Source organism: Phyllobates terribilis, unplaced genomic scaffold (assembly GCF_046119375.1).
Source record: "Phyllobates terribilis strain yellow unplaced genomic scaffold, ASM4611937v1 Scaffold_7__3_contigs__length_470593459, whole genome shotgun sequence".
Taxonomy (NCBI): Eukaryota; Metazoa; Chordata; class Amphibia; order Anura; family Dendrobatidae; genus Phyllobates; species Phyllobates terribilis.
This window is the reverse complement of record NW_027362767.1, coordinates 200,760,271-200,774,817: the sequence shown is the minus strand read 5'-3', so window position 1 is coordinate 200,774,817 and position 14,547 is coordinate 200,760,271. Positions and strand designations below refer to the sequence as shown.

Below are 14,547 nucleotides of genomic sequence, written 5' to 3'. Positions count from 1 at the left end.
CTGTACATCGACCATGTTTCACGGACATATGAATGAGGCTTTATGGGTAGATGCTCTCACTAACACTGATTTAGGCCAAAGATCCACTCTGCAGAGTCTGATGTCTCCAGCTCTGATATATGATATACACGCAGTCCCAGAATGGCATGGTCAATAAAAGTAGGTCATAAAATTTGGCCAAAAGTCAATAAACTAGCTTGGGTGACTCTTCCCTCATGAGTTGCCAGCAATTAGCACCAGGGATCCGTCCATATGTAACTTATTATAAGATTACTCTACTTTATTTTCTAGAATTCATATATCTTGGTAAATGTCAGTGTATTTTATTACAAAGTGCTGTAGTCAGTGATATAAAGGGGTGATCACCATAGATCTGGCTCCTTCTTCCTTTACGGATCAGCTGGGATTTCTCGGGAAGACATTACCTACTGGAGATGAGCTAATCGATTCACAGAACCCTGGTCCAGCAGTCAAGTCAGTTGTCTGTGGTCACTGGATGGGAGATGTGTGAACCACCTCCCAAACTGCCGGCATCCCAGGCCCGGGGCCATGTTGTGTGTACATTATGCTGAAACAATGGCCCTACAAATCATAAGAGGTGGTGGGGATTCCGGCAGCCAGGTGGTGGTTTGCAGGACTCTAGTTGAATCAATTGACTTGGTCGCTGGATCAGAGTATTGCAAATCAATTTGCTCACCAAACCAGACGCTGTTCTTTCATATGGCTCTCCACTAGGGCTCATACACAGGAGTCCCCAGCAGAGGACCCCTCTAATCTGTGTAAATTCCCTATTAGGGCTTGTAGACAAGGGTCCTTTTTTAAAAACAAACAAACCCTTTTAAAGTTCTAGTTATTTTAGTACACTGATAGGTATAGTTCAGATAAAAAAAAATTCCAATTTTTTGAGAGCATGGTGGCTCAGTGCTTAGCACTGTATGGTGGCTCAGTGGTTAGCACTATACGGTTTCCTAGTCATTAGCACTGTTGCTTTGCAGCACTGGGGTCCTGGGTTCAAATCCCATTGAGGACAACATCTGCAAGTAGTTTGTATTTTCTCCCCGTGTTTTCATGGGTTTCCTCCAGTTTCTCCATAGACTGCTAGGTAATTTAGATTTTGAGCCCTAATGGGGACAGAGATAATGATGTCTGTACAGCGCTGCGGAATATGATGGTGCTATATAAGCAACACATAATACTGATAGACTCTTGATTATGTTGCCCCTCTTAAAACTGACAAAAATTCTTAACAAAGGATCAATGTTGTAAAGAAAAATGTCACTTACATCATGCACTTTGCTTCGTCAATGAACTCGTCCTCTGACATGGAGCCCTCTTTTACCATTTTGATGGCAACTTCAAATTGTCCCCTCCATTTGCCGTACTTTACAACCCCAAACTGTCCGTTCCCCAATTCTTTTAAGAAAGTCAGATCTTTGAGATCAATCTCCCAAGAGCCTTGGCATGAAATAAAAAACAATATAAAGCATCATACGTATGTTATATTACGGCTGACTATTTAGTATGCTGGTGTAAGGCTTTCTTACTGGTTGGCCATCATTAGTAGTCTCTTTCTTTCTTTTTAGATGCTTTTTAACCAATAGATATGAAATATGGGTAATCGCTTGTAATCTGTAGGAACTTAGGTGCCATTTTCCCTCGTCTCTCTAGAGGCTCAGCCTGCTCCATTCAGGAGAATTGCTCTGCTCTCTCGCTATGTAACGTGACTATATTTCTACATCTATTGTATATTTATACATATTTAATCATGTTCTTGCTGGTCCATTGCCTGATATATTGTAATCCTGCCTACTGTAATTCATATTTTTTTATTAGGTTACGTTCACACATTGTAGATGCGTTTTTGTTTTTTTTGGCACAATCATGGGAAAAAGATCATGTTTTACTACGATTTCCAAAAGTGTGGCAAAAACACTACGGCTGTACTATGATTGTACCAACAAAATGTGGTTGCAACACGTGAATGCAGCTTAATAAAGCTATGTTCCCACAATGAGCTTTCGATGTTGCAGATTTTCAGCACCATTCCTTCAACTATTAAGTAAATTAGGTTACGTTTAAAACATGACTTACCAAAAAGAGTAAAAAACTGGACAAAACTACATGCAAAAAAACACATTGAAAAATGCAATGAAAAAAATGCAAATAACCTAATTTACTAAATAGGTGGAGAAATAGAATATGAAGATAACCTTGAGATCTTGAGATGCTTTGATGTGTCAGAAAACTATGTATAATCATTTTGTGTTCATTTTCGATATTTTCACTGCATTCAACAAAACAAGGAATAGAATCTAAATACAGAAAAGGAATAATGCCACTATTCACGTCACTTGTTTGTATTCAGTCCTTGTATTACTTGACAAGTACAAGTGGAAAATACAGATTTAGGCCTCATACAGACGTCCTTTTTCATGTACGAGGGTCCATGGTTTCCAGCTATAGCAAAAAATCGGACCTCTCTCAGAAGGTGGAGAGTTTTTTTTCTTTCACTTACAATAAAAACTGATGACGATCGGACCAAACTATGATCAAAGTCTGATCAAAATAGTCCGTCTGTTTCTTTTGTACATGAGAAAATCAGACATCTGAATGCGGCTTGTGTGACAGTGAGCTCAGGTGTCGGTCATTGTACTGCTCCCAAATATTGCTTCTTACCATAGCCAAGGCCAGCAGTGGATGGGGAACTTCTCACAGAACACACTGGATATTTAAGTCTTGAGATCAATCCTGTACAAGAAAATGAATACAGATTTATTAAACTGTATCATTTACAGATCTAAACCATAAGATTCAACATATCCGTAGCAATGGCATTAGTTAAATGAAGACATTTTTTTTTTGACCTTGTGATATCTATTCCCAAGTATCTAAGCATACTCGTCTGCGGCTTCTAGTGACTCGAGAGTTCAGTCGGCTACCTGTCCGTCTTTTAGGATCTCTTCTCCTTGCTCGCTTGTGGTTTTCAGGACGTCTTCCTGGCTGTGTGCGGCTTCCTTGGTTGCTGACTTTCCTGTTTTCTGGAATATTATCTTCTACCTTGGAATAATTTCCCGGATATCTCCAACTTGTTTGCCTACGGTTTCCTGATGTCCTCTTCCTACTTGCGGCTTCCTGCACTCCCCCTGTTTGCCTGCGGTTTCCTGCACTCCACCTACCTGCCTGCGGTTTCCTGACATCTGCCACTTGCCTGCGGTTTCCTGACATCCTCCACCTGCCTGCGGTTTTCTGCACTCCTCTTGCCTGTGGTTTACTGATGCCCTCCGCTTGCCTGAAGTTTCCTGCACTCCACCTGCCTGCAATTTCCTACAGCCTACTTGCCCGCCTGCGGTTTCCTGACATCCTCCACTTGCCTGCAGTTTCCTGACATCCTCCACCTGCCTGCGGTTTTCTGCACTCCTCTTGCCTGTGGTTTCCTGCACTCCACCTGCCTGCGATTTCCTACACTCCACTTGCCTGCCTGCGTTTTTTTGATGCTCTCCACTTGACTGCTTTTTCCTGCACTCTACCTGTATACCTGCAGTTTTCAGTCCCTCCACTAATCAACCTGCTGCACTGATGCCCGTGGCCCATGTAGCCACCTGGCCCTTGGGCTTAGAGGATCCACCTCACCCAGTGAGTCCCTTGAATTTCTAGTCACAGATAGTAAAACAAGTTGTCATCAGAGGGCAGAGGCACCGGTCACTGATGATGTTTCATTTCAGGGGCTGGGCTAGCCTCTGCCTTACTGAGCATGCATCAGTTATCAATGCGGACGGATGCTCAGTACTATCTTGTCACCGTGCAATATGCACAGTGACAGTGCGCTCACCAGATCTGATGAGAAGTAACAAGCCGGCAAGAGAGAGCACTGTCAGTGCCAGTTGTCAGAAGATTACCTGGCATGCACAAAAAGCAGTGACCAGTGCTGCCCCTGCAAGTGACATCACTTCCATTTAAATAATCAATTGAATTCAGCTGTTTGTCTTTTAGCTCTTTTTTACCTAAACACATTTTTAACTGTCCCTTTGTATCTCTGTAGCATCGGCATCTCTGCCCTCTGCCAGGCAGAGACGCCGTCCCTCTCACCACCACGCTCCCCGCCCGGCGTCCTCCAGTGCTCCTCTTCCTGCTTCTGCCAGCGGGCGCAGCTTCCCGGGCACTGTGCTTAGGGCGCGCGCTCCCTCCCTCTTGAAGGGGCCGCCCGCGCCGCCCTAAGGAGTCCCCGGCCAATTGCTGGAGGTCCTCCCATATATAAAGCACCTCCTCCAATATGGAGGTGCCCGAGCAATAGTTGATGCACAGTGTACTTACCTCTGCTTCAGCCCTCAGATCCCGCTGCTAGCCTGACTACTAGTCCTGCAAGCCAGCCTGACTATCAGTCCAGTCCGCCAGCCTGATTACTCTCCAGCCCGACAGTCTGTCTTCGGTTCAGTCCGCCAGCCTGTCTATGGGCTTTGCCTGCCTGCTTACCTGGAAGCACCTGCCTGTTACCTGCCATGCCTACCTGGAGGCCCCTGCTTGCTACCTGCCGTGCCTACCTGGAGGCTCCTGCCCGTCACTTGCCATGACCAGCTGTCTGCCTACCTGTTGGCCACTGCCCGTCACTTGCCATGACCACCTGACAGCCTACCTAGAGGCTCCCGCCTGTCACTTGCCGTGACCACCTGACAGCCTACCTAGAGGCTCCTGCCTGTCACTTGCCGAGACCACCTGTCAGCCTACCTGGAGGCTCCTTCCCGTCACTTGCCATTGTGTCACCCCAGGCCTGGATGCCACAAACAATAATCTGTGTCTGAGAGCAGGAGGGAGGTTCCCTGGTTAGGGACCATTAGCATGCAGTACCTCCTGTCCCAGGCCAGTAGGGGGAGCTGGCTGCCCTATAAAAGCTGGAACTGGGGCAGGGTTAGAGAGACCAGAACCCACTTCTGAAGTGTCCAGAAGGGTTCTCAGAGAAGAGGGACAGGTCAGCAGCAGCTGAGGAGTCCGTGAGGCAGAGGAGAGACTGCGAGCCAGGGACAGAGGCGACGAGAGCCGGTCCTGGCTGAGAGAATCACAAAACCGGACATTGGGGTCCGAGGCTGTCAGGGTTATAAGCCCAGCAGCAGAGAACCAACCCGCGAGGGATTTCAGGTCCCTTGGCCTAAGAAGCCTGGAGGCTCCGCCACACAGAGGGACCAGTACAGCGAGGAGAAAGCAAAAGGTACCCAAGGCCAGAGTCGCAAGCCATACAGGCGAGAAGTACACGGCCAGCTCAGGGACGTGGGCTATTACACCACGAAGAGGGGGATAGTCAGAAAGAGCATAGAGAGAACGGTAGGCCTACACACTCACTCTGACCAGTGGGGCTCGCCCGAATGCTCTCAGACACCCAGGCCCATTCCTAACCGGTACTACTGTTGGGTCATTAATGATATCTACAATAAAGACCCTGAACTGTTTGAAGCGGACTCTGAACTCTTACTATTGCGGCCTGCACTATCACCCCCAACATCCACCTACACTACCCTGGGGCTACACTCCTCCCGTGGGGAGTTATCCTACCTCTGTGCTGCACACCAACACCAGCCCCAGTGGCCTGCCCTGCAGCAGCAGTTATCCCTGACCGCAATCCACGGGTGGCATAGTCGGACATTTAAAGCACTGATTGATAGACTGCCACAATTTGGTCTGACCACCCTGAGCCACGGGATCGGGTTGCCACTACTACCCCCAGCATCGTATAGAAGCCTGGTTACGGGTACCTCACGGCCCAGGGGGCAAGTCAGCTTTGGCATAGTCGGCAGGATTGTGACCAACCCGCCACAAACAGGTATTGCATGCCTAAAAAAGACTTTATGAATACCTGAGTGAAGTTTCCCGCCATTCGGGGCCATTTCCCGCCAATCGGAGCCGTTTCCCGCCATCGGGCGCCATCTTCGGGACGCCACGCGGGAAGAAGAGGGGCGTGGACGTCAAAAACGCGCGAGACATGAAGCTCCACCCCACGCTGAGACGCTGTGCAAGGTCCTGGAAGGAGATCCAGCGGACTCCGACATCATCACCGAGAGACGCAAGGTCCTCGCCCAGAGCATCGCGAGCGGAGACGCGGCCTACAGAAGAGGATCGCCGGAAGGTAGGCCATGGTTAACTAGGGGGGAGGAAGATGTCGGACGCGGATGGACCCTCCACTACAAGCGTAGCCGCTGCAGCTGTGATGCCGTTTTCCATGCCCTATATCCCCGGAGCGGCCTGGCTGCCACAGTATGCCGGCGAGTCGCATACCTTGGGCGACTTTAAAGAAAGGCTGTATAGCTTGTTCAAAGTTTATCCCCTGACAGAAGAACAGAAAGTAAGCATACTGATAGGGCAGTTAACTGGTGCGGCCCAGCGGGAGCTAAAGTCTTGGACAGCTGAGGAGAAAAGGACTGTAAAGGGGGTTCTGTCCCGTCTACGGGACACCTTTGATACCCGTACCTCAGCAGAAATCAAAATGCGGTTCTATGGATGTAAGCAGCGGGCCCAAGATAGTATCAGAGACTATGCCTTAAACTTGCAAGAAGCCCTGAAAGCAATCAAACAAGCTGACCCTGGCAGCGTGCAGGACACAGATAAACTATTGACTGACCAGTTCATAGAAGGTCTGCTGTCCAGCGCCCACAGAACCCAGCTGCGCCTCATGGCCCTACAGAGCCCCGATTTGACTTTTGCACAGTTCAAAGATAGGGCCATCCGGGTGCTCCGAGAACCCGCACCAGGTGGCGCTGTAGTTTCCCGGCGCCCTGCCATCACTTACCACCAGGAGGCAGCGCCCTACCCTGCAGACCTTGTGGGGGCTGATGCGCAGGCCCTAAACCCATCCCTGCCTGCAAACCTGCACCATAAGGTCCAAGAACTAACAAAGAGTGTTTCTGCATTGACCAGGACCGTACAGCCATTGCAGATGGAACGATCAGGACCAATCAAGCTGGCTTCCAGTCCAGAGGATGTCCCGTGGCGTCGGCAGAGGAGGATCCCGTCGTTCAGAGGGAGGCCCGCTGACCGTTACACTGAGGATGGACAGCCGATTTGCCGCCGTTGCAGCCAGCCAGGACACATAGCCAGGTACTGTACTTTAAATGGGTCCGACCTGGGGCAGAGGGCCAACCCCCAGGCATAAGGTCATCAGGCCCGTCTAATTGGCGTGATAAGTACGTGGGGGGACGCCCGGTCTTACCCGTAGTGCTGGGCGGTATCCCCATGAGTGCACTGCTGGACACCGGGTCCCAAGTGACTACCATCCCCTATGTACTTTTCAAGCAGTACTGGAGTGACACTGATATAACCCATTATCCAGACGATGACTTGAGCATCATCGCCAGCAATGGTCAACCCGTGTCGCAGGTGGGGTTCAGAGAGATGACCATCAAGATTGGTAAGGTTGAACTGCCGGCACAGGGAGTGATTATTGTGGACATTGACCGCCGAGAAAGTCACCCTAAAATAACCTTGGGTACTAACGTGATTGAAAATTGTATTTCAGAAGTAATTGTAATTTTGCAGCAGGTGGCGATGAATGCTAGCTCCAGTCAACAGAGGGTCCTCCAGAAAGAGATAAGAGCCCTGATGAGATGGCAACAGGTAGAACTGTCTGGTGGTGAGATCGGTAGCGTGAGGATGAGCGACCCGTTCCCCATTGCCATGCCTCCCAAAAGTGAAATTATGATCTGGTGTCGAACTGCAATCGGGTTAAGAGGGAGAGACTACCAAGCCATGGTAGAACCCGTGTACTCAGACAGCAGGCCCACCATTTTGACAGCCCGGGGGGTGGTTGATGTCCGCCATGGAAGGGTGCCCGTCCGGATCTTAAAAATTGGGGAAAGGGAAGTACATTTGCCCCGGTACGCTACATTAGCCAAATTGTTTGCTGTCGAACACAATGCTCTCAGGGTCGTGGAGCCCTTGCCTCCATCTCTCCCGATGGAGGATAATGGCTCCCAGAAACACGAGGAGGACTGGTGCCAGAAACTCCATGTGGGTGCTGACTCTACTCCCCTGCACCAAAAAGAAGGAGTCTACCGGGTGGTTCAGGAGTACGAGAGAATCTTTAGTAAGCACCCGCTAGACTTCGGCCGAGTAAAGGGAGTGGAACACCACATCCCCACGGGGAGCCACCCACTAATAAAAGAGAGACACAGACCTGTACCCCCTGCCCATTATCAGAACACAAAGGGCATGCTGAGAGAAATGAAAGAAGCTGGGGTCATTAGATATAGCTGTAGCCCCTGGGCAGCTCCCTTAGTTTTGGTAAAAAAGAAAGACGGTACCATGAGAATGTGCGTGGACTATAGAAAGGTCAACCGTATCACCCATAAAGACGCGTACCCGTTACCTAGGATAGAGGAGTCTTTAGCCGCACTAAAATCAGCTAACTTCTTCTCTACTTTGGATCTTACTAGCGGGTACTGGCAGGTTCCTGTGGCAGAGGCTGACAAGGAGAAGACCACCTTCACCACCCCGATGGGACTCAGTGAATTCAACTGTATGCCGTTCGGGCTCAGTAACGCACCAGGGACCTTCCAGAGGCTGATGGAATGCTGCCTAGGACATAGGAATTTTGAAACAGTCCTACTCTACCTGGACGATGTTATTGTCTATTCGAAGACTTACGAGTACCATCTAAAGCACCTGGCCGAGGTGTTCGAGGCCCTGGCAGGCTTTGGCATGAAAGTGAAACCCTCCAAGTGCCATCTGTTAAAGCCGAAGGTACAGTACCTGGGACACGTGGTGAGTGCAGAAGGAGTAGCCCCCGACCCTGACAAAATCACGGCAATAAAGAACTGGCCAAGCCCCTCAAACATAAAAGAAGTGAGGCAGTTCCTCGGGCTGGTAGGCTACTACTAAAGGTTCATTCCCGGGTTCACCAAGATGGCAGCCCCTAGGCAGGACATCCTTATAGGACAATCTAAGACCAGAAGCCAAAAGCCACCCTTCAAGTGGGACAAGCCGGAAGAGGAGTCCTTCCGTCAGCTGAAGATGACCCTCACGGGGGATGAGATCCTGGCCTACCCCGATTATGGCCAGCCTTTTATCCTCCACACGGACGCCAGTAATGTGGGGCTGGGAGCCGTACTGTCACAGAACCAACAGGGCAGAGAAAGGGTGATCGCGTACGCCAGCCGGAAGCTGAGGCCCACCGAGAGAAACCCGGAGAATTACAGCTCCTTTAAGCTGGAGTTCTTGGCAGTGGTGTGGGCCGTAACGGAAAGTTTCAAGCATTACCTGGCCTCTGCGAAGTTCACTGTGTACACGGACAACAATCCGTTGACGCACCAGGACACTGCGAGACTTGGTGCCCTAGAGCAGCGGTGGATGGCCCGGCTATCAAACTGTGACTTCACCATCAAGTACCGGGCAGGCCGAGCCAATGCCAATGCAGATGCCCTATCGAGAATGCCCCACTTGCCCAATGAGGGAGAAGATCCAGACGAGCTGGAGGAAATAGAGCTCCCTGCATTCCACCGGTATAGGACCACTCAGTACTCCCACCGTGTAAGAGACAAAGACTCGAACACCGTCATGTTCAATCCCTTACCTCACCACGGCTGGGCTGTAACGCAGGATAGTGACCCTGCAGTTCGCTTGGTGAAGGAAATGCTGACTCAGGCAGATGCCTATCCCTATCCGGATGCCCCTGAGGAAGCTAAGCAGCTGTGGAATGAGAAGAGCAGACTATTTCTCTACGAAGGTAAACTGTGCAGAAGGCTCGTCAACCACCGGACACATGAGTTAACCTGGCAAGTAGTAGTTCCCAGGCGAGATGCGGCTATGGTCCTGGAGGCCTACCATGACGGAGCAGGACACTTTGGGTGGAAGAAACTGGAGTTCCTGTTACGGGAGCGGTTCTTCTGGATAGGAATGAGAGGGGCCATAGAAAGATGGTGCAGAGATTGCGGCCCATGTAACCTCAGAAGGAAGGACCGTGCCAGCCAGAAGACTCCATTGAGGCCCATCATTACCAGGCAGCCTCGGGAGCTGGTAGCGCTAGACCATGTGAAGTTGGCTCCAAGCCGGTCCGGCTACATCTAAGCCCTCATGATTGTGGACCATTACTCCCGGTTCCTGGTGGTGGTTCCTGTTAAAGACTTGACAGCCCAAACAGCGGCCAGAGCCTTCAAACAACACTTCTGCCGTCCACACGGGTATCCGGAACAGCTCTTGACAGATCAAGGTCCAGCGTTTGAGGCTGAAGTCTTCCAGGAGTTCTGCAACCTCTACGGCTGTAAGAAGATTCGGACAACGCCTTACCACCCGCAAACCAACGGGCTGTGTGAGAAAATGAATAATATCGTCATTGATCTCCTCAATAGAGATGAGCGTTGTTCTACTCGAACTGTTCGCCAATCTCAAATTCGAGCTGTTTTGGGCGGTGTTCGAGCCGTTCAGCGAACACGAACGATTTGAGAAAAATTCGGCTGTTCGAGGTTATGTTCGATAACTGTTCGTGCACCAAAATCATAACTGGATTTTTTCTCAGTAATGATGAAAATTAATGTTAATACGCAGTTTGAGTGTACAGCGGGGTGGGGGGAGGGGCAGGGGATGGATCTCTGCAGGAATAATGAAGATCTCCATTTTTTTTTCTCTTTCCCGCATTTGCAGTGGGGAGGTGCACTCTGTCAGCCTATCAGCAGCGCACACACGGAGCGAACTGCTGTTTTTCACACAAGCAAGGGCATGTGTCATTGGCAGTGTATGTCACATGTCCTTGCCCTATAAGACCAAGCCATTTTCCCCGTCGCCACCATTTTCTCACTGCTGCAGCTGCGTGTTAGACGGCACCGCTGTTGCTGTGTGCGCTATACCTTGTTAATTTCAAGCCAATTTTCGCACAAATCTACAGATAGCTTGGGAGTAGGGAATAGTTGTGATTGCAGTCCTTTTAAGGACTAGGTTACAGAATTTCCTACGACTTTTATCAGGCAGGTCTGTGCTCTTAAATAGATAGATTGTGGGAGTAAAGACTAATTGTAATTGCAGTCCTTTTCAGGACTAGGTTACATCAGTTCCTATCAGTTTTTGCCAGGCAGGTCTGTGCCAGTGCTGTGCAAGTTTTTTTCACAGCATTTGGCTGAATCTAGCAAAGCTAATCCTTTTTGGCCTATTGCAGAGTGTGTTAGTCAGTGGAGTAGCCTATCTGTGTTGCAAGATATACCACCTGTGTATAGAATACCAATTTTTTTACTGCACCTAGTGAAGTAAAATCTTTTGGGCATAGCATCATTCTATTAGTCCATCTATACTGACCTCCATCAGGTTGCAAATTGAATATAATTTTTTTCTGCATCTAGCTCTGAAAAAATATTTGGGCTTCTAGCAGTGTGTGGGACTTGTTCTATTAGTCCATCTATACTGACCTCCATCAGGTTGCAAACTGAATATAATTTTTTTCTGCATCTAGCTCTGAAAAAATATTTGGCCTTCTAGCAGTGTGTGGGACTTTCTCTATTAGTCCATCTATACTGACCTCCATCAGCTTGCAAATTAAAAATAATTTTTATCTGCATCTAGATCTGAAAAAATATTTGGCCTTCTAGCAGTGTGTGGGACTTTCTCTATTAGTCCATCTATACTGACCTCCATCAGGTTGCAAATTAAAAATAATTTTTATCTGCATCTACCTCTGAAAAAATATTTGGGCTTCTAGCTGTGTGTGGGACTTGTTCTATTAGTCCATCTATACTGACCTCCATCAGGTTGCAAACTGAATATAATTTTTTTCTGCATCTAGCTCTGAAAAAATATTTGGCCTTCTAGCAGTGTGTGGGACTTTCTCTATTAGTCCATCTATACTGACCTCCATCAGGTTGCAAATTAAAAATAATTTTTTATCTGCATCTAGCTCTGAAAAAATATTTGGCCTTCTAGCAGTGTGTGGGACTTTCTCTATTAGTCCATCTATACTGACCTCCATCAGGTTGCAAATTAAAAATAATTTTTATCTGCATCTAGCTCTGAAAAAATATTTGGCCTTCTAGCAGTGTGTGGGACTTTCTCTATTAGTCCATCTATACTGACCTCCATCAGGTTGCAAATTAAAAATAATTTTTATCTGCATCTACCTCTGAAAAAATATTTGGGCTTCTAGCTGTGTGTGGGACTTGTTCTATTAGTCCATCTATACTGACCTCCATCAGGTTGCAAACTGAATATAATTTTTTTCTGCATCTAGCTCTGAAAAAATATTTGGCCTTCTAGCAGTGTGTGGGACTTTCTCTATTAGTCCATCTATACTGACCTCCATCAGGTTGCAAATTAAAAATAATTTTTTTTCTGCATCTACCTCTGAAAAAATATTGGGCTTCTAGCTGTGTGTGGGACTTGTTCTATTAATCCATCTATACAGACCTCCATCAGGTTGCAAACTGAATATAATTTTTTTCTGCATCTACCTCTGAAAAAATATTTGGCCTTCTAGCAGTGTGTGGGACTTGTTCTATTAGTCCATCTATACTGACCTCCATCAGGTTGCAAACTGAATATAATTTTTTTCTGCATCTAGCTCTGAAAAAATATTTGGCCTTCTAGCAGTGTGTGGGACTTGTTCTATTAGTCCACCTATACTGACCTCCATCAGGTTGCAAATTCAAAATAATTTTTTGTCTGCATCTAGCTCTGAAAAAATATTTGGCCTTCTAGCAGTGTGTGGGACTTTCTCTATTAGTCCATCTATACTGACCTCCATCAGGTTGCAAACTGAATATTTTTTTTTTCTGCATCTACCTCTGAAAAAATATTTGGGCTTCTAGCTGTGTGTGGGACTTGTTCTATTAGTCCATCTATACTGACCTCCATCAGGTTGCAAATCGAATATAATTTTTTTCTCCATCTAACCCAGCCAATAGTTTTGGCCTAATACCACAGTTTGGCCACTCAGCTCTGCTCGGTTCCCATCCATTGTTTTTTTGTGCAAACAACTCCAGAGTTGTGAATTAGTTAACCACCAAAATGAGTGGAAAAAGGCCTGCTGCTGGTGGAAAGGGGAATAGGCGTGTTGGGAAGGGGAAAAAAGGTTGTGTCCGTGGGGTAGGTGTTAAAGCAACAGTAACATCTGCAGAAGAAAGACCATCTTCCAGCCAAACTAAAATGTCTACTTCTTTTAGCGGACAATGTGATAAGATCCCTTTCTTACGGCCACGCCAATCGCTACAAATTCCAGATGAGGCACAAAAACAGCAGGTGCTTCAACGGATATCAAGTGCTCCTTTAAGTGGGCTCTCCTCCACATCAACTTCAACATCACAAATACTCCAGTCCTCAAAGGTGTCACCCCAATCGCACTTGCTTCCTCACAGCTCCCAAATCTCCAGCTGCCCGTCTGAGTATGAGGTAGAACAGATGGTTGAGTCTGCAGAGCTGTTTACTCATACTATAGCCTGGGAATCAGAGGTCGACTCCAACGCTTCTGTGAATCCAGACGAGGAAATGATCTGCACTGATGCCCAGAATCTTTATGAGTCGGATCCAGGACCAGACGCAGAAGGTTCTGACCATAATGTAGACCCTCATTCCCAAACTGTAACTCCTGTTGGTGGAGACAATGAGGAAGATGATGATGAGACTCAAATACCTGATTGGAGCGACAACTTTAGTTTTTTGTCAGGGCAGGAACAGGTTGGCTCTGAGGACGACGGGTGTGATAACGCACAGGGTGATGATGATGAGGTTGGAGATCCCACTTACTGTCAACCCACAGTCAGCCAAGAGATGAGGTCAGCAGAGGAGGTGGAGGAAGATGCTAGTGACGACGAGGTCAGGTTGCGCCTTCCTGGACAGAGACGTAGTACTGGAAGCACGTCAACAACTGCATCCTCAAACACAACTCTGCCTCTCACCACAAGTCGTGGTGGCTCTTCAGGTCGCATGGGTGCTAAGCCTTGCATAGCCTGGGCATTTTTTCAGATCGATAAAGATGACCGAAACTCGTGTTATCTGTAACATTTGTCAGCAAAAGCTAAGTAGAGGCCAAAAAATACATAGTTTGAGTACTTCATGCATGAACCGGCACATGGACATGAAGCATAAGTTGCAGTGGGAAGCTCAGTGTGCTACAATGCGGCCTAGCCGGCCGGGCCAACCACCGTCTGCCATATCTTGTGCATCCGCGGCCTCTTCATCCTCTGTGACTGGGGGGACAGCAGTCACACCTGTTTTGGGGCGCAGACCTGCCACCTCTTTACCCGCAACAGCCAGCGTGATTGGCAGGTCATCATTTTCTTTGGAGGTGGTAACACCAGCTGGTGTTGAGCGCTGTCCGACATCGATAGCACCACCTTTGGATCAAGGCAACCTAACATGTCCGCCTGCATCTTCCTCACAGACCGGCAGTTTGCCGGGGACACCCTTATCAACCCCGTCTAAGCACAATAGCCAGCCCTCGGTCCCTCAGATGTGGACAAGTAAAAGACCATTTCCTCCTAGCCATGAGAAAGCTAAGAGGTTGAATTTCACCATCTGCAAGCTCTTGGCTACAGAATTGCTGCCTTTCCGCCTGGTGGACACAGAGGATTTTCGAGACCTTATGTCCGTCGC

General features: G+C 48.2%; 1 protein-coding gene across 1 annotated transcript in view; it reads right to left on the bottom strand.

The window, feature by feature from the left end:
* Positions 1-14,547, bottom strand: part of BTK (Bruton tyrosine kinase) — a 303,555-nt gene that overhangs the window by 55,062 nt on the left and 233,946 nt on the right. The window contains exons 13-14 of the mRNA XM_073639658.1: positions 2,677-2,748; positions 1,284-1,455 (exon numbers count right to left, since the gene is read on the bottom strand). Of these exons, the coding sequence (XP_073495759.1) occupies positions 1,284-1,455; positions 2,677-2,748 (244 nt within the window). The remainder of the gene's footprint in view (positions 1-1,283; positions 1,456-2,676; positions 2,749-14,547) is intronic.